General features: G+C 39.4%; 1 protein-coding gene across 2 annotated transcripts in view; it reads left to right on the forward strand.

The window, feature by feature from the left end:
* Positions 1-3,166: 3,166 nt before the first annotated feature.
* WDR36 (WD repeat domain 36) overlaps positions 3,167-25,070 on the forward strand; it is a 45,099-nt gene continuing 23,195 nt past the window's right edge. The window contains exons 1-12 of one of the 2 annotated variants that reach the window (XM_086413407.1): positions 3,167-4,239; positions 7,252-7,279; positions 9,854-9,954; positions 11,408-11,525; positions 13,260-13,392; positions 14,924-14,978; positions 17,032-17,164; positions 17,439-17,614; positions 18,029-18,149; positions 18,635-18,700; positions 20,417-20,503; positions 21,590-21,735. In XM_086413407.1, coding sequence (XP_086269533.1) covers positions 4,078-4,239; positions 7,252-7,279; positions 9,854-9,954; positions 11,408-11,525; positions 13,260-13,392; positions 14,924-14,978; positions 17,032-17,164; positions 17,439-17,614; positions 18,029-18,149; positions 18,635-18,700; positions 20,417-20,503; positions 21,590-21,735 — 1,326 coding nt within the window. In that variant the 5' untranslated portion in view covers positions 3,167-4,077. The remainder of the gene's footprint in view (positions 4,240-7,251; positions 7,280-9,853; positions 9,955-11,407; positions 11,526-13,259; positions 13,393-14,923; positions 14,979-17,031; positions 17,165-17,438; positions 17,615-18,028; positions 18,150-18,634; positions 18,701-20,416; positions 20,504-21,589; positions 21,736-25,070) is intronic. The other variant, XM_086413408.1, reaches the window with a different exon arrangement.

Genomic DNA, 25,070 nt, shown 5'->3' on the forward strand with positions numbered 1-25,070 from the left:
CAAGATTGCTGGGAGAAATATGAATAACCTCAGATATGCAGATGACACCACCCTTATGGCAGAAAGTGAAGAAGAACTAAAGAGCCTCTTGACGAAAGTGAAAGAGGAGAGTGAAAAAGTTGGCTTAAAGCTCAACATTCAGAAAACTAAGGTCATGGCATCTGGTCCCATCACTTCGTGGCAAATAGATGGGGAAACAGTGTCAGACTTTATTTTTGGGGGCTCCAAAATCACTGCAGATGGTGACTGCAGCCATGAAATTAAAAGACGCTTACTCCTTGGAAGAAAAGTTATGACCAACCTAGACAGCATATTAAAAAGCAGAGACATTACTTTGCCAACAAAGGTCCATCTAGTCAAGGCTATGGTTTTTCCAGTGGTCATATATGAATGTGAGAGTTGGACTATAAGGAAAGCTGAGTACCGAAGAATTGATGCTTTTGAAGTGTGGTGTTGGAGAAGACTCTTGAGAGTCCCTTGGACTGCAAGGAGATCCAACCAGTCCATCCTAAAGGAGATCAGTCCTGGTTGTTCATTGGAAGGACTGATGTTGAAGCTGAAACTCCAATACTTTGGCCACCTGCTGCGAAGAGCTGACTCATTGGAAAAGACCCTGATGCTGGGAAAGATTGAGGGCAGGAGGAGAAGGGGATGACAGAAGATGAGATGGTTCAATGGCATCACCGACTCAATGGACATGGATTTGGGTGGACACTGGGAGTTCTTGATGGACAGGGAGGCCCGGCGTGCTGCGGTTCATGGGTTTGCAAAGAGTCGGACATGACTGAGTAACTGTACTGAACTGAACTGACCATTACATCTACTACTGTGGGCAGGAATCCCTTAGAAGAAATGGAGTAGCCATCATAGTCAACAAGAGTCCAAAATGTAGTCCTTGGATGCAATCTCAAAAATGACAGAATGATCTCTGTTCATTGCCAAGGCAAACCATTCAATATCATGGTAATCCAAGTCTATGCCCTGACCAGTAATGCTGAAGAATCTGGAGTTGAACGATTCTATGAAGACCTACAAGACCTTTTAGAACTAACACCCAAAAAAGAAGTCCTTTTCACTATAGGGGACTGGTATGCAACAGTAGGAAGTCAAGAAACACTTGGATAAACAGGCAAATTTGGCCTTGGAGTACAGAATGAAGCAGGGCAAAGCCTCACAGAATATTGCCAAGAGAACACACTGGTCATAGAAAACACCCTCTTTCAACAACACAAGAGAAGACTCTACACATGGACATTACCACATGGTCAACACCGAAATCAGATTGATTATATTCTTTGCAGCCAAAGATGGAGAAGCTCTATACAGTCAACAAAAACAAGACCAAGAGTGGACTGTGGCTCAGATCATGAACTCCTTATTGGCAAATTCAGACTTAAATTGAAGAAAGTAGGGAAAACCACTAGACCATTCAGGTATGACATAAATCAAATCCCTTATGATTATACAGTGGAAGTGAGAAGTAGATTTAAGGGACTGGATCTGATAGACAGAGTGCCTGATGAACTTTGGACAGAGGTTTGTGACATTGCACAGGAGACCGGGATCAAGACCATCCCCATGGAAAAGAAATGCTAAAAAGCAAAATGGCTGTCTGGGGAGGCCTTACAAATAGCTGTGAAAAGAAGTGAAAAGCAAAGGAGAAAAGGAAAGATATAAACATCTGAATGTAGAGTTCCAGAGAATAGCAAGAAGAGATAAGAAAGCCTTCTTCAGTGATCAATGCAAAGAAATAGAGGAAAACAACAGAATGGGAAAGACTAGGGATCTCTTCAAGAAAATTAGAGATACCAAAGGAACATTTCATGCAAAGATGGGCTCAATAAAGGACAGAAATGGTATGGACCTAACAGAAGCAGAAGATATTAAGAAGAGATGGCAAGAATACACAGAAGAACTGTACAAAAAAGATCTTCACGACCCAGATAATCACGATGGTGTGATCACTGAACTAGAGCATGACATCCTGGAATGTGAAGTCAAGTGGGCCTTAGAAAGCATCACTACGAACAAAGCTAGTGGAAGTGATGGAATTCCAGTTGAGCTATTCCAAATCCTGAAAGATGATGCTGTGAAAGTGCTGCACTCAATATGCCAGCAAATTTGGAAAACTCAGCAGTGGCCACCAGACTGGAAAAGGTCAGTTTTCATTTCAATCCCAAAGAAAGGCAATGCCAAAGATCTTTCCTTAACCTTTTCTAAACCTTGTTCTATCCTGAAAGGGAAAGTGAAATCTCTCAGTTGTGTCCAACTCTTTGTTGGCCCCATGCACCAGGCTCCTCCATCCATGGGCTTCTCCAGGCAAGAGTACCGCAGTGTGTTGCTATTTCCTTCTCCAGGGGATATTCACGACCCACAGATGGAACCCAGGTCTCCCACCTTGCAGGCAGACGTTTTACCCTCTGAGCCACTAGGTAAGCTTATTCTAGCTTATTCAAGCTTGTTCTAGCCTGGATTTGGCACTAAATAAACTGGGAACTGGACAAATCATTTATTCCCAATGAGTTGTTTCCTCATTTGTAAAACGATAATTTTTGCCCTAAATATCTCAGTCTTTTTTTGAGGATTATATTAAGCTAATTGTTGTTCAGTGGCTCAGTCGTGTGATTCTTCGTGACCTCAAGGACTGCAGCATGCCAGGCTTCCCTGTCCATCACCATCACCCAGAGCTTGTTCAAACTCATGTCCATCCAGTCAGTGATGCCATCCAACCATCTCATCCTCTGTTGTCCCCTTCTCCTCCCGCCTTCACTCTTTCCCAGCATCAGGGTCTTTTCCAATGAGTCGGCTCTTCACTTCAGGAGTACTACAGCTTCAGAATCAGTCCTTCCAAGGAATATTTAGGACTGATTTCTTTTAGGATGGACTGGTTGGATCTCTTTGCAGTCCAAGGGATTCTCAAGAGTCTTCTCCAACACCACAGTTCACAAGCATCAATTCCGCATTCAAATCATCAGCCATGGGTATTATCAAAGTCTTTGTGAACTGTAGAGTCCTGATCAGGAAACTTTTGCAATTTTCCCCCCAAACTGCCAATATGGACAGAAGACTTTTTTTTCGCAATGATAAACACAGCATTTGCATTATACACAATTTAGAACATTCTTATTGTTTACCTGATAATTAAAACCATTTGTACATATTTCTATGATTCATAGGTAAAAATTTAATAATCCATTAATATTCCAATTTATATTTTACCTTAAACTCTGTAGAATACAAACATTTTCACTATGGCAAATTTCAATTTCATACGGAAGCATACAAGTATGATCTCTCACACAGCCATCCCCCAGATTCAACAATTTACAGTCTTTAATATAAACGTATTAAAAAACATGCAGGTCATAAAAACCCTACACCTCATCTCCAATTATTTTGAAAGCAAATTCCCAGATATATAATTTCATCCATAAACACGTATCTCCACAAGATAAGGGCGTTTAAAAAAGTGAGCGTCGCTCAGTCGCGTCCGCCTCTTTGCGACCCCATGGACGACACAGTCCCTGGAATTCTCCAGAACCCTGGAGGGGGCAGCCGGTCCCTCCGCCAGCGGATCTTCCAGACTCGGGGATCGAACCCAGGTCTCTCGCGGTGCAGGCGGACTCTTCACCAGCCGAGCCACCGGGAGGCTCTGGGCCTTTAGAAACGTCCCCCCAGCTCCAGTCGGATTAGACGCGTCCGTCTGGAAAACCTGGGCAAAGACTTCCGCGTTGCCTCAACTCCCTCGGCCGCCGGGTTTCCCACTCGGCCCCGCCCCTCCAGGCCCGCGGGAAAGCGACCTCAGTGTCTGCTAGTCGGCTACGGCGGGGAACGCCCTCACCGTGCGCTAGACTGGGGCCGCGGAACCCAAGTGTTGGCTCCCCTTCGCGTCCCGCGGGGAGTTACTTTTCAGCTGCACCGAAGACAGCATCCGCTCGCTCGATTGGCAGCGAGCGCCGGAAGCGCTAGGGCGCCGGAAGCGCCGGTCGAGGGTTGTGCTGCGGGAGACGCGCTGACGGATCCCGGGCGCGCGGTCTCCCAGGGACTGTAGGCGCTAGGCCGCCGTCGACGGCCGTGATGGAGCGAGGCCCGGGCGAACGCACCGCCAGCGCCCTTTTCGCCGGGTTCCGGGCCTTGGGGCTCTTCAGCAGCGACATTCCCCACGCGGTGCGGTTCAGTGCCCTGAAGCGTCGGTTCTACGTGACCACGTGTGTGGGCAAGAGCTTCCACACCTACGACGTGAGTGCCCCGGGGTCGCGCCGCCCTCCTCCCGGGCCGTCCGTGTGTGGACCGCGCGTGCCGTCCGCCTGCGACGAGCCCCGGCGGTGGTCGGGCTGGGGGAGGTCCCAGAGAACGTCGCAGTTCAGCGGCAGAGTGGTTAGAAATAAATGCGGTGAAGGAAACTGCTCCCCCGCGCCCTTTTAATTAGAAAGGGTTGTAAGCCATCTCATTGTGCAGTTCCTGAGGAGAACCGCGATAGAGATGCGGGCTAAAATACACTGGGATAGCTGGGGAGGGTGAGATTAGTTACGGTTTACGCGATTCTCTACATTTGATAGCAGACTAATTTCCCTAAACTTCCCCTGAACATCTATTTTCTGCCACCATGACAAAGTTCAGAGGCGCCACATCCTCTAAACCTTGCAGCGTTTCTTTCCAAGAATGTTCGTTATTTTGTGGCACCCTTACATGGACTTCAGTTCAATTCAGTCACTCAGTCGTGTCCGACTCTTTGCCACCCCATGAATCGCAGCACGCCAGCCCTCCCTGTCCATCACCAACTCCCGGAGTCCACCCAGACTCACGTCCATCGAGTCAGTGATGCCATCCAGCCATCTCATCCTCTGTCGTCCCCTTCTCCTCTTGCCCCCAATCCCTCTCAACATCAGAGTCTTTTCCAATGAGTCAACTCTTCGCATGAGGTGGCCAAAGTACTGGAGTTTCAGCTTTAGCATCATTCCTTCCAAAGAACACCCAGGACCGGTCTCCTTTAGAATAGACTGGTTGGATCTTCTTGCAGTCCAAGGGACTCTCAAGAGTCTTCTCCAACACCACAGTTCAAAAGCATCAATTCTTCGGCGCTCAGCCTTATTCACAGTCCAACTCTCACATCCATGCATGACCACAGGAAAAACCATAGCCTTGACTAGACGAACCTTTGTTGGCAAAGTAATGTCTCTGCTTTTGAACGTGCTATCTAGGTTGGTCATAACTTTTCTTCCAAGGAGTAAACGTCTTTTAATTTCATGGCTGCAGTCACCATCTGCAGTGATTTTGGAGCCCCCTAAAAATAAAGTCTGACACTGTTTCCCCATCTATTTCCCATGAAGTGATGGGACCAGATGCCATGATCTTCATTTTCTGAATGTTGAGCTTTAAGCCAACTTTTTCACTCTCCTCTTTCATCAAGAGGCTTTTGAGTTCCTCTTCACTTTCTGCCATAAGGGTGGTGTCATCTGCATATCTGAGGTTATTGATATTTCTCCCAGCAATCTTGATGCCACCTTGTGCTTCTTCCAGTCCAGAGTTTCTCATAATGTACTCTGCATGTAAGTTAAATAAGCAGGGTAACAATATACAGCCTTGACGTACTCCTTTTCCTATTTGGAACCAGTCTGTTGTTCCATGTCCAGTTCTAACTGTTGATTCCTGACCTAGAAAACTAAATCTCAGAAAAACTGTTACTTGCCCAAGGCCTTCCTGCTTGTTGCTGATGGTTTTTCCTCTAAAATATATCATCAGTCTTTGAAATAGCCTTTTGTTGCTGTTTCTTCTTTCTTTTGTCTTCTCTTGATGAAGGTATGCTCTGTGAAAGGTGGGGCCTTACTTGAGGAGGTTAAAACTAGTCAGTGTTAATTAAGCACTTTTCCTGGAAACTGTTGTAAAGTTGTCCTCCTAGAAAATATAAGCTTTCCTTGAAGCATTGTGAAAATCAGATGGATTGTTAGCAAGAAGAACTGGTTGTTGGTAGCAGGAAGAGCAAGTGAGGAATGGAAAGGGAAGGCCATCTCCGAGATGGAGACGGTGTTGGTGATAGCACCTAACACTTATTGAGGATTTACTGTATGACTGACTCCATTCTAACTCTTCACACAAATTTTACTCATTGAATCCTCATAATAATCCCATAAAATTAGGGACCTATTTTAATCCTTAATTTATAGGTGAGGAATTTGAGGCACAGAGCGGTTGAGTAACTTTCTCAAAGTCACATAGCTAGATCAGTAACCATAGGTTGGGGCCCACAAACTACAGCCTGCAAGCCAATTCTGCCAACATTTTGTTTTTGTATGACCTATCACATTTTTATTTGTTTTTTTTTCTGTGTTTATTCTAATATTAGCATAATCTCCCAGTAAAGTTTGCATAGTAGTAGGATGCAGTACAGTCAGAGTTTGAGTGGGATGGAGGCATCCGTCTACTCTCAATTAAGAAACATGGATTATTTAATTCATCTTCAAGGGCACTTTTAGTCTTACACTGTCACATTCTTGAGTTCTTCCTTATACCCTTCTGTGTTCTATGCTTCTGAGCTAGATGGTTTTGACGTTTTTAAATGGCCGGGAAATAATCAAAAGAAAAATAATATTTCACAGCATATGACAGTTTTAAAGATTATAATTATATATCCATAACTCAAATTTATTGGAATATAGTCATGCTTTTTTTTTTTTTTCCATATGTGGCTGCTTCTGTGATATATTATCAGTTGAGTGATTGCAACAAAGACCGCACAGATTGCAAAGCCTAAAAATGTTTATTACATGACCCATATATAAAACTATACGTGATGCCTAGCCTTCCATCACTGACGAAGTAGTAGAAAATATAAGCTTTCCTAGTAATGAGAATGGGCTTCCCTGGTGGCTCAGACTGTAAAAGAATCTGCCTGCAATGCAGGAGACCTGAGCTTGAGCCCTGGGTCAGGAGATCCCCTGGAGAAAGGCATGGCTACCCACTCCAGTATTCTTGCCTGGAGAATCCCATGGACAGAGGAGCCTGGTGGGCTGCAGTCTATGGGGCCTCAAAGAGGTGGACACGACTGAGCGACTGAACTGGACTGAACTGGACCAATAATCGGCTAATGCCGATGATTATTATTCCCGACACTTAATATCAGTAAGTGTCTTTTTAAGGAAGGACCGCATAGCAAACTTATGTATGAGGTTAGAGCTTCATGTTTAAGTGCTAGATTATTATAATTTTTTTGTTAGAAAAAATTTAATCATTTGTTCTCTTTTTTAAAAACAGGTTCAGAAACTTAGTCTGGTTGCAGTAAGTAAGTATAGACTTTATCCTTTGTGCATGTTTAGTATCCTTTGTGCATGTTTAGTATCTTTTAACATTCTTTTAAAATTTGGACTTAAATTTAAGACTTGTGAAACATAAAAACTTAGGCATGTATTTATGGTAAATGTACATAGCTAACAAGAACATCCAGGACAGATTGTTTGTTACTTTCAGTTGTCATTTTTCTTTGGTCTTCTTTAAACTAATTCATCTCTTTCTTTGTGGTTTACAACATTTATATTTTTAGAGTAGTGTAGGCTAGTCTTTTTAAAAGAATATTTTTCGATTTGACTTTTTCTGATACTTCCTCATGATTAGGTTCAGGTTCTGCAGTGTTGAAAGAATAACAAAGAAATGATGCTGAATTCTCAGCGAACCATATCAGGAAGCACATGCTATTGGTTAGTCTTTTTCCTGGCAGTGAAAACTTTGATCATTTGGTTAAGGTGACATTTATCAAGCAGCTCCTTTTGAAGACTTGCCCTTTGTAGCTAATAAATGTAGTAAGTGCATGGGGTAAGATACATTGAAAGTGAAAGTAAAGTCGCTCAGTTGTGTCGGACTCTTTGCGACCCCATGGACTGTAGCCTACCATGCTCCTCTGTCCATGGGATTTCCCAAGCAAGAGTATTGGAGTGGATTGCCATTTCCTTCTCCAGGGGATCTTCGTGACCCAGGGATCAAATCCGGGTCTTCCTCATTGCAGGTAGACGCTTTACGTCTCAGACGGTAAAGAATATGCCTACCATGCTTAACCTACCAACTTTCCTTGGAAGGAAAGTTATGACCGACCTAGACAGCATATTAAAAAGCAGAGACATTACTTTGCCAACAAAGGTCCATCTAGTCAAGGCTATGGTTTTTCCAGTGGTCATGTATGGATGTGAGAGTTGGACTGTGAAGAAAGCTGAGTACTGAAGAATTGATGCTTTTGAACTGTGGTGTTGGAGAAGACTCTTGAGAGTCCCTTGGACTGCAAGGAGATCCAACCAGTCCATTCTGAAGGAGATGAGTCCTTGGTGTTCATTGGAAGGACTGATGCTAAAGCTGAAACTCCAATACTTTGGCCACCTGCTGCAAAGAGCTGACTCATTGGAAAAGACCCTGATGCTGGGAAAGATTGAAGGCAGGAGGAGAAGGGGACGACAGAGGATGAGATGGTTGGATGGCGTCACTGACTCGATGGACATGGGTTTGGGTGAACTCCGGGAGTTGGTGATGGACAGGGAGGCCTGGTGTGCTGCGATTCGTGGGGTCGCGAAGAGTTGGACACGACTGAGCGACTGAACTGAACAATGAAGAAGACCCGGGTTCGATCGCTGGGTCGCAAAGATCCCCTAGAGAAGGAAATGGCAATCCACTCCAGTACTCTTGCTTGGGAAATCCCATGGACGGAGGAGTGTGGTAGGCTACAGTCCATGGGGTCGCAAAGAGTCGGACAGGACTGAGCAACTTCACTTTCACTTTAAATAGTCTTTACTGTTCAAAGTTTCATACTGACTTTGATTAGTCATACTGATTGATAGTCAAAGTACTGCTGACTATGATTTAGTGGTGATTCTCACCTGAGTTATTAGGATGATTATCAAATAGTGGTTTTCTGATTATATCATTCCATTGTAAGAAAGAGTTTTCCTTTTTCCCACATTTTGATATTTTTTTGCAATGGAAGAATTTTTTTTTTTTTTTAAACTCTTTTATAGAATGAAGAGCTTGCTAGGACTGAGAGATTCTAGTTTCACCATCAAATGTGATTTTTGTAAGAAAAACAGAGCTATATGAGTTTAGAGTGTATGTCTGATAAATCTAAGTTTTTAAAAAGATTATAGAAGGCTGTAGAAGGGCAATACTAAAATGATAAACCTATAAAAATAGTATTTGGAAATGTAATAACAGCGTGAATGATACTTAAAACAATTCTCTTATGTTTTAACAGTCCCGCCCCCAAAATGGGAAATAAAAAGTAAAAGCCCATGTGACCATGGTAGTGAGAGAGGAATCAAGAAATCCTGATAAGAAATGGCTGGAGGTGATAGGCATGTTTGCCTTGGAGAAGACTAAGTGGAAACCGTATTATTCACTTGAAAGGGTCAGCGTGTAGAATATCATATGGAATTTTTTTTAAGTTACTCCAAATGGTAGAGTTAAGAGTTCTCAGTTTTGACCTACTTTTAAAATATGCTGAAGGCATTCACATGGAGATTAGATGACCATCTGCCAGAGTTTTGTGTACTGAGTGAGGATTTTTTCCCCCAAATAACCTCAAAAAGCTTCTCAATCCTTTAGGATTATGTTCTTGTGTCTGCAGATACTGGACATTAATTCTCTGAGAGAAAGTCAAGGTGATGTCATATTTTCAATGTGATTGTTGCTACTAGATGTCTAAAATAACACTGAAGTCTAAATTGTATGCTCTGATTGTCATACGTGCATATTTTTAAATTATAAGAAATTAAAGATGTTATATGCATAATTGAAGTTTGTATTTGTTCCACAATCTTAAATATCTTTATTTCTTAAAAAATATGTTTACTTCTTTCATTTTATATTTCTTTTTTTCCAGGTAACTCTCTCCCACAGGACATCTGCTGTATGGCAGCTGATGGGAGATTAGTCTTTGCTGCTTATGGGAATGTTTTCTCTGCATTCGCCCGTAATAAAGAGGTTTGTATCATTGAACTGTTTTGTCTTTTGCAGTCAGTGATTGATTGTCATGGTAGTGAGAGGGAACTTTAATGTTGCTCTTCATCTGAGACACTCTCGACGTTTTTTTTTTGTTTTTTTAATGTATATTCACTTTGCTGGAGGAAGAGAAAGTTGATTTCATCAAATTTTCATAATCAGTTAAAAGTGATGCTTTGGTTTGGTTTTCTTTGCCTGGGATCAACCTTAGAATCATCTGGGCAGCTAGCTGCTACAGCTTGTTTGTTTCCAACCAGGTCCCATCTCTGGAGTTTTCTACTTTATTTGGTTGGGGTAGGATTCAGTCAAGAGTATTTTGAAAATATTTTCCTAAGAGATTCACATCTGTCCCACTGCTTTATGTGGATTGATTTTTTCGTTACGAACATCGTAGCCCATGACTCATTTTCTAAGACCCAGGTGCTTGTTGCCTACATAGAAAAAGCTAGATCTTCTGCTCTCTGTACTAAGGGAGGATCTTTTCTTGTCTTAATCTACTCGTAGGTTTCTAAGTTTGTCCTCAGATGACTAATTTGAGAGATGACCTGGCACTAGTGGTCCAGAATGAAAGGGAATGTAGCCATGGGGATGGCTAGATAGCCAGGTGATGGAATTACTGTACTTCTCAAAGTCTGACTCAGGCTACGGATGTTTGTTCCCAGTGTTTTCCATCATCTCTACCGTGGCAGAGGAAGGCAACTTAAAGTTCTTTAATGGGAGTTTTTGTTTTGAGAGGCAGTAAAAGTTTTTTTTTTCTTTTTAGAGAGTCAGGGTCCTTTTTTTGTTCAAAATATTGCAGTTTGTGGTTTTTCCTGAGAGATAAATGTACAGATGAGGAGTAGAAAGCTATCAGAGACTATGAACTGTAGGAAACTGTTACCATCCATAGGGCCTGAGGGAGAAGGAGAAGAAATAGCGCTCCTGGAGCCTGGTGAGAACTGAAACCGTGGGGGAGGGACTGTAATGAGTGAGGTGCAGGGACTGCTGTCAGGGTCAGAATGTCTGTGTCCAGCAGAAAGCTGGAGGGAAGAAGTGTCCTATATCGCCCTCCCTTGTCTTCTGTGGAAGCCAGCTGGTGGTGGCTATAGAGGTCAGCCTTCTAGAACATCCCACTTTTCCAAAATGCATGGAGTTGTGCTGGTTGGCTTGGCTGAGGGACCCAGCTCTTTGCATGCCTTCTCCCTAAGCTTAGTTGAAAAGCTGAGCCTCAAAGATCTCATTTCCATGTTCCTAGCCCATGTTTCCTAATTGGACTCGCTGGGGAAGCAGGTGAAAATGTGTGATTCCTTGCTGTTTGTTGATCTAACCTTGGGTAATCGAAAGTTGGGCATTCTTAATGTGAGCATCTTCAGGATTTGTGTGGTTTTTTTGGTTAATATGAATAATACTACATGATGAATGAATAACATGAAATTCTTTAATTTTGATGTTGCAGGTAGTGCATACCTTTAAGGGTCATAAGGCAGAAATCCATCTTTTGCAGCCCTTTGGGGACCACGTTATCTCTGTTGATACTGACAGCGTTCTTATTATTTGGCACATATATTCAGAAGGTAAGAATTAACCCATTTACTGCTTTATCTTGGAGTAGTATGTGTCTAGCTAAAATATCTCTGTAAGGATGACTTCTATACCAGAGGTTTCACATGTAAGCAGTAAAAAATTTTTAAGAATCTTTAATGTGTATAAGGCAAAAGGGCTCTAAGTAAAAAAATTGCTAAGCAGTTTTAGTTAGCTAGTTGAGCTGTTCATAATGCTTTGCATTATAGTTCTCCAAGTTTAATGACGTGATATTTTCTCTGTGGGGAGAATTTTGGTGTATACTTACACCTGAGTAATACTTGGTTTGCTTTTTCAATTTTCGTAAGTGAGATTGTAATATAAACTTTAAGATCCAGTCATCTGAAGAAAAATAAATATCCTTTTTCTAAGAATATGAGTCAGTGTCCTTTAATTGTGATTTTCTTAAACAGTGTCACTGTGCTATGTTTATAGGGTCATGTTATCACCAAAGGTTAGGAATTTATCACCAGAATAACCGCAGCTTTCGTCAGGTAAAAGACTCTGGGGTCTGACATGAATTAAAGCTTTTAAGTTTTTTGATCTGTGTGCATTTTTAGCGTTTGTTACCTCTTGATTAACTCATTTTTTGAGGTAGTATGTTTATTTTTAGTAGAAGTCTTAGGGATTGCCCTCCTGGCAGTCATTCCATGTTCTTGTTCAGGTTAGCCACTCTTGTTTTTTCTTTGCTCAAGTGGAGGGAACAGAATTTCAACCATAGTCCATATGCAGATGGCTATTAAAAGGCCTTTTATGAAGTTAGAGAATCTGACTCTTAGAGTTCAGCCAGCTTTCTTTTGATACTGGTACCTAGCTTTTTGTTCCTCTTGCAGTAGCATGGTGTCTTCAGGGAGCTCTTTGTAGTGATCTTAAGTAAGACTGCTAGTTACAAATAGAGGCGAGGATCTTTTAAAATAATATTTAAGTAAAGGATTTTATAATTCTTGTCTGTTATCTATGCTCCTTAAACTGCGATACACATACTCCTGGAGTATGCAGCAGCCAGATAGAATGAAACTAAAGTTTAATAGAAGTGTTCGTTCTCTGATACTCAAGTTCATTGGGAAATTAAGTGAGAAAGTGTTTTCATTATGGATGAACTGTGAAGTAGAAAACAAAATTCACATGTAGGAATTTTAAGCATGTGATGTTTCAAAAAATGTTTTGAGCTTGCAGCAGAAGACAGCAGGCTGTGCCATTTTCCACTCAGGGCTGCAAGTTCTTTTCCTCTCCTCCGTTTGAGGATCTCCTGTGTAACTGTGAGAAGGCTTGTTTCTGATTTCATTTAAGTTTGCCTCTGACTTTTTACATGTTTAAGGAGCTAATCAAACTCTTTAGATATTTGCTCCTTCCCTCCCATGCACTTGATTCGGAACCTTAGCTGCCTCTTGATCAAATTATAAAACTACTAAGTCTGATTCCCTTAGTGTCTTTTTTTTTTTTTGAACTCTTATTTTCATCCCGTAAACCAGTTTGGCAGTGAGTCTAATTTTAAGTAGGATTGACATTAGAACTTTTAGAAAATTCTTGACAATCTAAGTAAATTTGCAAGTTGCCCCTATCACATTTGTTTAATTTCTCAGGGAATGTTTATAAGTTAGTATATGTCTTTGGTTTATATTAGTACATAAATCTTTGATACGGTAGATTTTAAGTGCTAAATATATGGGTGTATGAAAAATATTTTAAACTGTTTTATGTATTATTTATAACCTTTACTTTTGTAGAAGAATACCTGCAATTGCCTTTCGATAAATCAGTATTTAAAATTTCTGCAATTCTGCACCCAAGTACCTACTTGAATAAAATACTTCTTGGCAGTGAACAAGGAAGCCTCCAGTTATGGAATGTAAAATCCAAGTAAGCTCTCTGTTTGCAGCATAAGTGATTCCTACCTTATCCTCATCTATTACTCCCTAAAGCATTCTTGAAGGCTCTCAATTCTTCTTTCCTTTATATCTTTTTTGGAGAGTTTTCAGTAAATATACCTGTTCCTGGGGTTGTTACTCATGGAATCACATATGTGAAAGCTGGAATATGGTCCTGGAACATGGTAGGCAGCTTCATAAATGCTCATTAAAAACTATATTCTAATATCCTTAGGCACTGTAAAGAATTCATAAAACTGTAATGAAGTCTTTAGTACACAAGATCAGAAAAATAATTGAGGTCGTCACTGAACAGCTTCTAGTTCTCAATAAACTAAAACATTAGATGGAGACACAAATCAGTGTTTATTTAGTGCTGGCATTTAGGTATGGTTTTCACAGTAGAAGCATATTCATCTTCAAGCATAAACATGATGAATGTCTGTAATATTGTTAGTATAGCTGCTGCTGGCTAGATAAATGATGGTGAATATCTCTGCCTGTTATTTGTACATTTATCCAGAGAAAAGAGTGGCAGCTCAGTTTTCTTTCTTTTTTTTTTTTTTCAGTTTTCTTTATAATCATTAAAAGAGCAGTCAGAAATATTTGATCATCCAGATTTTCCTTTCCAAAGCCCCTACAAATTCGAAAGGGAAAGTAAGATTTTCAGAGGTTTAATGTATATCCTATTAATTATTAGTTTTAAAAAAGTGTTTCTGTTCAACTTAACAAATATCATTGAGTACCTATTCTGTAATAGGCTAGGAAATAATGATGGAAATATTCTCTGCCCCAAGGTTATCTCTGTAGGTTTTGTGTGAGAGTGACCTAATCTGTGCCTAAAGAATTTAATATATGAATAAGTATTTTATTGTCATAACGATCTCAGGTATCTCTGCTCTATAAACTACCGTTCGTGGCTTGATTCTGAAATGCAGAGCAGCATCACTGCTGTCACATGACAGTCATGTAACATACAAGTAGTGTTGTCAGTTCAGTTCAGTCGCTCAGTCGTGTCCAAGTCTTTGCAACCCCATGAACCTCAGCACACCAGGCCTCCGTGTCCATCACCAAGTAGTGTTCCTTTTTTGTGTTAGGTTTCCGGTATCACATTGCGGTAAAAAGTGAGATCTAAGATTTTATTTTAAATTGTATCTGTCACATAAAATAGTTTTTACTTATGTATTTTTTTTTTTCTTTCTCTTTTTAATTTCTCCAAGAGGCTGCATGGTATCGTAGTTCTTAGCAGCTTAGGATCTGAGTCTGGGCTCTGTCAGTATTAGCCTTGTAATCTTAGCTTAATTTTTTCATGTAATTAAGTTTCTTAGTTTCTTAATCTGAAAAAAGGTGCTATTTACATCATAGCATTATTTTAAGTATTAAATAGATTAATAAATCTACTTAGAACAATGTGGGGCAGAGTAAGAACTTAATAAATAGTTACTATATCATTATTTAATATGCAGTTAATTTTGTTTTTTTATCCCCCAAAAAATAGCTTTCAACTATTTTTCCTTTTGTAGTAAACTTCTATATACATTTGCGGGATGGAAAGTTGGAGTGACAGCGCTTCAGCAGGTTAGTATTTTTCTGTTAAGTTAGATAAGAAATGAAGGCAATGGTAGGATCTTTCAGTTTCAGGGGCCAACCATGTGTGTGGACCTAAAGACAAAATAATGTGTAGTCTAGTTTTTTATAAATATTACCCTAAAAAACAGTGTTTTGGAAGTAGAATTGAAAACAGTGCCTTTGTCTATAAATATTTGTGGAAACCTTTTTGCTTGGAATTAGTCTCTTAATTCTGTGGTTGGTGTGGATCCATGTTTACCAATCATTTTATAAACATAGAGAGTCCAGTGCCTTGGTCAGAGTGGAGATGAGGTTTTTTTCAGTGAAGCAAGTGAGTTTGTAGGTCATGCAGAGAACTTTGTCAGTGTGTTGAGATTTGTAGCTTGAGCTAATGGGTCTGTTCAGTTCAGTTCAGTCGCTCAGTTGTGTCCGACTCTTTGTGACCCTGTGGACCACAGCACGCCAGGCCTCCCTGTCCATCATCAACTCCTGGAGTTTACTCAAACTCATCTCCATTGAGTCAGTGATGCCATCCAGCCATCTCATCCTCTGTCATCCCCTTCTCCTCCTACCTTCAATCAGTGTCCAGTATTAATTGTTTGTTAGATGCTGGACCCTTCCAGATAAAACTGCTTTTTGTCTTTGAGTTTGTAGAACTGTATGTCTGAATGGCTGTATTGCTGCAGAGAACCTTACATGTTGGACACGTATACAGGCCATGTACCTTGTCTTTCCAAATATCCATTCCTTACACCTGCTCGGTTTATACACATTCCTCATTGTCTCACTTCCATCACCTTGCTTTGCTTTTACCTACCCAGAATATCCCACAGGTGCTGATTAGGTTCTTTGAGAGCCAGCCGTCGTATTTGTTTTAGTATCCTCAGCTTCTACACAGGATCTCATGCATAGTAGTTACTTGATGGCAAATTAATTACATGTTTAGCCTGATTTCATTTTGTAATGGTATTGGACATTGATCTTCTGTTCTTAAATACGGAAACGTAGTATAGAGTCTGTATGTAATACTATTGTATAAAATGAAGATTAAAATCATAGACTATTAGAGCTGGAACAGACTAATTGTATAACCTATTTGCCTTTTAACATGGGTTATAGGTTTTTCTTGTATTCTTTGGATAGACCACTTCACTTCTTTGTAGTTGGCCTTTTATGTCGCCATGCATATGGCGAGCCTTTATATGTTTTCTGATGGCTCAGAGGTTAAAGCATCTGCCTCCAATGTGGGAGACCCGGGTTCAATCCTTGGGTTGGGAAGATCCCCTGGAGAAGGAAATGGCAACCCACTCCAGTATTCTTGCCTGGAGAATCCCATGGATGGAGGAGCCTGGTAGGCTATAGTCTGCGGGGTTGCAAAGAGTCGGACACGACTGAGTGACTTCACTTTCACTTTATATGTTTTCTATGAGTTGTCTTTTTTTTATTTTTAATTTTTATATTACAGGCAATAATGATCTGTATTGATTTCACGTATCAGCTTCTTTTGTATTATGGCTATTTTCTTAGCAAGTTTACTATGTTTGTGGGTGGGGAAGTGATAATGACTACCAGACTGAAGCTGGGAAGTAATTTGGAAAAATCATTCCTAAATACTTCCATGCTGCTACTGCTGCTAAGTTGCTTCAGTCATGTCCAACTCTGTGCGACCCCATAGACAGAAGCCCACCAGATTCCCCCGTCCTTGGGATTCTCCAGGCAAGAACACTGAAGTGGGTTGCCATTTCCTTCTCCAATGCATGAAAGTGAAAAGTGAAAGGGAAGTCGCTCAGTCCTGTCCGACTCTTCACTACCCCATGGACTGCAGCCTACCAGGCTCCTCCATTCATGGAATTTTCCAAGCAAGAGTACTGGAGTGGGGTGCCATTGCCTTTTCCGAAATATTTCCATGCCAGATATCAATTAAAGTATGCCAGAATGACAGTATTCATTGTTTTTGTCATCTCCAGAAATATATTCCATTATTAATACTTATTTTGGTAACATCAGTATTATTAAAGCTATTTGATTAAGAAAATAAGAAGTTGAGTCATTTAATTTTCAGGCACCAGCTGTGGATGTTGTGGCTGTTGGTCTTATGTCGGGTCAGGTTATCATTCACAACATTAAATTTGATGAAACGTTAATGAAGTTTCGTCAAGACTGGGGACCTATTACTTCGATTTCATTTCGCACAGGTAACTCTCAACTTGTTTATGGATGAAAATTAAGAAAACTTCAGGTGTATTACTTTGAAGTTCATAGAAATTTTCTTAATATTTGTTTATAATTTAATCTAACAAATGAATGAAATACTGGAATATAAAGAGCCAAAGGAATATTGGTAGATTATTGGTCTATAGTCTTTTATTTTAAATTTATATTTATGGATTAAAAGAGTGGAGAGAAGCATTGTTAAGTTTAGTTGTTTGATGGTGCATGTTTTTCTTAGTGTATTCTATCTAACAACAGATGGTCACCCAGTAATGGCAGCTGGAAGCCCATGTGGCCATATTGGACTCTGGGATCTAGAAGACAAAAAGTTAATCAATCAAATGAGAAATGCACATTCTACAGCGATTGCCGGACTGACATTTCTCCACAGAGAGCCGCTTCTGGTCACAAACGGTGCTGACAACGCTCTCAGGGTACTGTGGTTATTACACCTTCCTTTGGGTTATTACAAGCCTGCTTTAATGTATCAGCGTGAAACCTAGCAGGTGAAAGGAATACGGGATAAGACATTGATACAGATGAAATAAAAGGCATAGCAGATTGCCTGAATTTCATGAAGTGAGAAAGTTGTGCTGTGCTCAGTTGCTCAGTCGTGTTCAACTCTTTGTGACCCTGTGAACTGTCACTCGCCAGGCTATGTCCATGGGATTTTCCAGGCAAGATTATTGGAGTTGGAGAAATTTAGACAGCTTATCTTTTCCCTAACCTGTACTCCAGGATCAGTGGTCTGCAGGCATTACCCAATGCCAGTAGATTTATGTAGAAGATAGTTTGACTGCTTGCAGATCACTTGTGGGAGAGCTTTACTTTTATTCATTTCTTGGCAGATATGGATATTTGATGGTCCCGCAGGTGAAGGCCGGCTTCTGAGATTCAGAATGGGACATAGTGCTCCTCTTACCAGAATAAGATATTATGGACAAAATGGACAACAAATTCTTAGTGCAAGTGAGTTTCTGCTTTGTGCTATTAGTTTAATTCAGCAAGTAATGAAAACAAAGTGTTTGATATCTATTAGGTTTGGTATTTATACATTTTTAGATTCAGATTCCCTTTGACTGGAAAATCTGGGTAAAATGAGGTGATTGTTTTTGAATACTTCAGGAAACACTAGCTGATATTACTTTTATTTGGAACATCATTCTATTTAGTAATCGTTGGAGTCAGAATGGACCAATTCCAGAAATGTGGCCCTTGCCTATCCAGATAATCTGCTGGAATTTATTAGCACCTCATTTTATCCTTTGTTTTTACAAAATGGCATTCCATGGGCAGTTGAATATTATGAATGAGGTAGTTACAATCAGCTTCCTTTTAAAGTGCTGCCAGCTAACTTCATGCTTTTTATAGAATATAATTTTATAAGCGTCATGATTCAAATGGTCCATTGTTTTGATGAAGCTTGATTAGACATTTTCTGTGTATATCAACAGGTCAGGATGGAACACTTCAGTCATTTTCCACGGTACACGAAAAATTTAACAAGAGCTTGGGACATGGTAGGTCTTTGCAAAATGGAAAAAAAGCTACTGGTCATAAAAAAATTCATCTCAAAGAGTCTGGGAGATAACCAAAGGAGGTTTCATTATTAAATTTCCTCTTTTTTAGGATAAAATGAAATTCCCTTATATGAAAGAGCAGTAATAAGATTTGTAACTCAGTATTGCTGTAGAAGTGGTTCAGGTGCTACTGTAAGATTGAAGAGTTAGGTATCTTAGGTGGGGAAAACATAATGCTACCACTCAAAAGACATTGATAATGCAACTGGAGCCATCTGCTCAGTTCAGTTCAGTTGCTCAGTCGTGTCTGACTCTGCGACCCCACGGATGGCAGCACGCCAGGCCTCCCTGTCCATCACCAACTCCCGCAGTCCACCCAAACCCATGTCCATTGAGTTAGTGATGCCATCCAACCATCTCATCCTCTGTTGTCCCCTTTTTCTCCCACCTTCAGTCTTTCCCAGCATTAGGGTCTTTTCCAATGAGTCAGTTCTTCTCATCAGGTGGCCAAAGTATTGGAGTTTTAGCTTTAACATCAGTCCTTCCAATGAACACTCAGGACTGATCTCCTTTAGGATGGACCGGTTGGATCTCCTTGCAGTCCAAGGGACTCTCAAGAGTCTTCTCCAACACCACAGTTCAAAAGCATCAGTTCTTTGGCACTCAGCTTTCTTTATAGTCCAACTCTCACATCCATACATGAGCACTAGAAAAACCATAGCCTTGACTAGACGGACCTTTGTTGGCAAAATAATGTCTCTTGCTTTTTAATATGCTGTCTAGGTTGGTCATAACTTTGCTTCCAAGGAATAAGCGTCTTTTAATTTCATGGCTGCAGTCACCATCTTCAGTGATTTTGGAGCCCCCCAAAATAAAGTCCTCCACTTTTTCCACTGTTTTCTCATCTATTTGCCATGAAGTGATGGGACCACCTGCCATGATCTTAGTTTTCTGAATGTTGAGCTTTAAGCCAACTTTTCACTCTCCTCTTTGACTTTCATCAAGAGGTTCTTTAATTCTTCTTCACTTTCTGCCATAAGTGTGGTGTCATCTGTGGAATGCAGAATTTAAAGATGGAAAGGAGCTTACAGGAAGCATCCAAGTAAGAAGAGTCCCATCTTTTTGCCAGAAGAGATTTTTTAATTCTCTATTCATGCCCATGGTTTTTATCATATGAAAGATTTTGTTTGTTAAACAACAATATTCAGGCTTATTTATAATTAAACTTCTTTGGAAGTTAATATCCTGGCTATTCATACATGTATATACTTCCAGATGAATTTCAGAATCAATTTTAAATCAACATCCACAATTATAATTCTTAGAATCAAATTGGAGAGATTTGATAATCTTTAAGAATTGTCTCATCTAGGAATATGATATATCCCCATTCGAGTTGTCTTTAATGTTCCTCAATGAAGGTTTTTAGTTTTTCTCTTATTGGTCCTGCATATTTAAGATTATTCAGTGGTATTTTATATATTTTAATATAATTTGCTATTTTTTTTGCTAATATTGTAAGTGCAGTCTCTTCATTTATATTATAATGCAATTTTCAATACCACTAAGATAGTGGTAATAACATAATCTTTATATTAAAGATTTTTAAATGGGAATATCTTGAACTTTACATAAAAAGTTCAACGAATTAGCTTTTCTCTTATATACATTTTCATCATACATTCATAGCTATATTCCCCTCTCACCTAACCCCAGGATTAATAAATAAAAAGAGAGTCAAACGTAAAGGACTTCAGAACACCATGTCTGTGAGACTCCCACCCGTCACAGAGTTCGCAGCTGGTAAGAAGCTTCGTGTTGTGTTTCGAGTTCTGCCCTGTCATTTATTTCCTTCTGTGTGTTTCTTATTTTCTCCATTTTAGTAAATGTTTTTACAAATACTAATAAGCATCTGGAGGGTCACTTGAATATATTTCTTTATTTCTTCCATTTTAATAAATGTTTTGGCAAACAATAGTAAGAATCCAGGATGCATCCCAAATGCATGCAAGTCTTGTGTGAAGACCAAAAATGACTGACTTATAATCGGAACTTGTTATCTATTAATTCTAGGCTTTGTTCTCCCTAAACTATAATAAACATATTTGCTATTCTATTTTGTAAGTCTTCTAATTTATTCTCTCATAAGCCTGGTATAAGAAAGTCACTAATGTAGAAGGTGAGAACTGATAATATGGAGCTTTGGCTAACTTAATTAAGATATGAACACACGGCGGTCTTAGTGAACTGTGTTGTTGGAGCAGTGCATCATTCCAAGAAACAATTTTAAGAAAAATGTAGATAGATGAGAAGACTGTTGAGTGAAAACTGTCATAGAAATAATTGTTTATCACCATTTCCATTTATAGCAACCTGAGTAATATTTTTTTTTTTTTACTTTAAGTACCTCCTGTCATATGCTCAAAAATCTTAATTACCCCTTAATTACCTTTTTGGATGGAATCTGCTCTTCTTAACATGGCTTTTAAGACTGTTGGTAATGTGGACCAGTGGCTTTGCCCTTCTCCCACCCCTCAGGAAAATACTGCATTTACTTTCTGTGCCTAATTTTGTTCGAGTTACGCTTGGGCCCGTCTGTGTGTGTCTCAATCCACACCCCCAATCCATTAATTTCTACCTGTTTTACTTCTTTCAAGGAGCCATTTATTACTCTCCCCAGATCTCTTAGTAAACTCCTCCTGAATACTCTTAAAAAGATACTTAATCTTACTGTAATGTCTTCTAATCAGAATTTCTTGTTCGATTGGAAACTCATTGTTAGCAGGAATTACCTGTTTACCATACTGTGTCTTAATGGTAAATTATAACATAGAGTATTAAATACTTATTAAATAGGTGAGTGAATGAGCGATTTAAATTATGTTTTAGAGGAAGCTCGTGAAAGTGACTGGGATGGTATCGTTGCTTGCCATCAGGGTAAGCTCTCCTGCTCCACCTGGAACTACCAGAGATCTACCATAGGTGCTCACTTTCTCAGGCCAGCAGGGCTGAAGACAGACAGCACAACTGCGACAGTGAGTGACGTGTTTGCGAGGGCGCTTCCTCCTATAGAACTGTCCTGTGGTTGTCTTATTAAACTCAGTTTTGTTACTGGCAATATTCGTTGAAAGAACGAAGAACATAGTTTAACATTTTGAAATTATTCCCTAATAGTGTTAAAGTTTTCCAGCTTGGAGAGAAGCTGGAAATTATATATGAGATTATATATATATATAAATTTATTATAGATTTTAAGATTTAAAATTATTAGAATTTCAATAAAAATTTATTATGATTTTATTAAAATCTTTTAAGGTTTTAATTTATATTTTATTTATTTTAAAATAAATGTATTTTATTTAAAACTTATTTTAAAATTTTAAAATCTTTAAGGTTTTAACTTACTATAGATTTAAGTTAAGCTTTGCTAGACTAGATGTAGTATATTGGTCATTTAAATTTTCTGTTTAATATAGGATTACTTAGAATACTCTTTGAGGTGGGTTTCAGCATTTATCAGTATACTTTCTTACCTGAATTATGTTGAGTATATAGTGTTATATTCAATGAATGTGAATCTTAAGGTTTCTTCCTTCCTTTTCTCTTTCAATGTAGGAGTAAGATTCAGGTAAATCTTTAGTTGAGTTAAAGATGTAGAAGTTATTTATTTGTCTGACTGAGTACTGTCTAAGCCTTTTTTAAATATAATTTTCTAAATGCCACTGTTAACTTATAACTTCTTACTCTATTAACATTTTATTTTGTTTTCTTTTGATAATAATGTAAGTCTTCTATTGAGTTCAGATTTTAAGCTATATAGAAATGATGTCAAATTTGGTTTGCAGAATTGTTGCCTCTGCTTTTTCAAAATAAATTTTACTGATATAAAATTACTTACCTTGAAATTCATTCATTTAAAATGTATACTTTAGTGGGTTTTAGTGTATTCATAGAATTTTGCTATTATCACCAAAATCTAATCAGTCTAATTTTAAAACATTCTCATCACTAAAAAAGAAACCCTATACCCACTAACAATAATCCTCATTCTCTCACTTTTCCCCCATCTCCCCAACCCAGGCAACTTCAATACCTATTCTGGGCATTTCACACGGATAGAATCATAATATATGGCCTCCGTGACTGTCTTCCTCACTTAGCATGTTTTAAGGTTCATCCATGTTGTAGGATGTATCAGTACTTTATTCCTTTTATGAATACTATTTTATTCTGTAGATAAAACCACATTTTGTTTAGCCATTGATAGTTGATAGACATTTGTATTGTTTCTAGTTTGGGGGTATTATAAATAATGCTGTACAAGCTTTTGTGTGGACATATGTTTTTGTTCTCTCTGTATTTGTACCTTGTTAGATCACCTAACATAATGTAACTCTGTTTAATGTTTTTAAGGAACTGACAACCTGTTTTCCAAAGTGGCTGCACAATTTTATATTCCCACCAGCAATGTATAAGAGTTTTGTTCCTTTTGATTATTGCTGTCCTTGTTGTTCAGTCATGTAAGTTGTGTCCATCTCTTTGCAACCCCATGGACTGCAGCACGCCAGGCTTCCCCTGTTCATCACCATTTCCCGGAGTTTACTCAAACTCATGTCCATCAAGTTGGTGATGCCATCCAACCATCTCATCCTCGGTCGTCCCCTTCTCCTCCTGCCTTCCATCTTTCCCAGCATCAGGGTCTTTTCCAATGAGTCAGCTCTTTACATCCGGGGGCAAAAGTTATTGGAGCTTCAGTTTTGGCATCAGTCCTTCCAGTGAATATTCAGGACTGATTTCCTTTAGGATGGACTGGTTGTATCTCTTTGCAGTTCAGGGAACTCTCAGGAGTCTTCAACACCGCAGTTCAAAAGCGTCAGTTCTTCAGTGCTCAGCTTTCTTTATGGTCCCACTCTCACATCCATACATGACTACTGGAAAACCATAGTTTTGACTATACAGACCTTTTTTGGCAAAGTGATGTCTCTGCTTTTTAATATGCTATCTAGGAAGGAGCAAGCTTCTTAATTTCATGGCTGCAGTCACCATCTGCAGTGATTCTGGAGTTGTCCTAGTAGGTATAAAGTAGTTTATCACTGTGGCTTCTGTTTCATATTTTCCCAGTGATTTAACAGTGTTGAGCATCTTTTCATATGCATTGAGTTGGTGATGCCATCCACCTGTCTCATCCTCTATCACCCCTTTCTCCTCCTGCCCTCAGTCTTTCCCAGCATCAGAGTCTTTTCTCTTACAGTGGCTTACTGGCCACTTCTATGTCTTCGGAGAAATGTCTGTTCATGTTACTTGCCCATTGTCTAATGGAGTTATTTATTTTTTTACTCTTGAATTGTAATAGCTCCTTATATATTTGGGATACAGGTCCCTTATCAGATATACGATTTGCAAATAGTTTTTCCTGTTCTGTGGGCTGATGCTCAGTGGGTAGAGAATCCACCTGAAGTGCAGGGGATGGAGGAGATGTGGGTTCGAACCTTGGGTTAGAAAGATCCCCTGGAGAAGGAAATGGCAACCCACTCCAGTATTCTTGCCTGGAAAATCCCATGGACAGAGAAGCCTGGCAGACTACAGCCCAGAGGGTCGCAAAAAGAGTCGGACACGACTGAGCGACTAAGCACACACGTTCTGTGGGCTCTCATTTCCTTTTCTTGTTGGCGTCATTTCAGCATAAAGGGGTTTTAATTTTGAAGTCTAGCCATTTTTGTGGTTTTTTGAAAAACATTGCCTTACCCAAGGTCATGAAGATTTACTTTTGTAATTTCTTCTGAGCGTTTCATAATTTTAGCTCTTAAATTTAGATCTGTAACCCTTCTAAGGTTAATTTTTGTGTACGATATCATATAGGGGTCCAAGTTCATGCTTTTGCCTTTGGATGTCTAGTTATGTCAGTGTTATTTGCCCAAAACACTATTCTTTCCCCATTGAATGGTCTTGGTACCTTTGCCAAAAATTGTTTGACATGCATGAGGGCTTTTTTCTATTCACAGGTCTCTTCGATTGTTCTGTTGAGTGAGTCTTTGTCTTTTTTATGCCGGTATGACACTGTCTTGAGTATGGTCACTCTGTAGTAAAGTTTTTTAAAATCAGGATAATTGAATCTTCCAATTTTTTGTTCTTCAAGATTGTTTTGGCTATTCTGGTCTATTGAATTTCAGTATGATCAGCTTGTCAGTTTTTGCAAAGAAAGCAGCTGGGATTTTGATAGAGATCTTATTGATTATACACCTCAATTTGAGGAGTATTACCATCTTAATATTACTTCTGATCCATAAACATGAGATGGCTTTGCATTTAATTAGATTTTTAATTTCTATTACCAATGTTTTATAGTTGTCAGTGTACCAGTCTCCTACGT

This window comes from Bos grunniens, chromosome 7 (assembly GCF_055505025.1).
Source record: "Bos grunniens cultivar Pamir isolate PY7600 chromosome 7, Bosgru_T2T1.0, whole genome shotgun sequence".
NCBI lineage: Eukaryota > Metazoa > Chordata > Mammalia > Artiodactyla > Bovidae > Bos > Bos grunniens.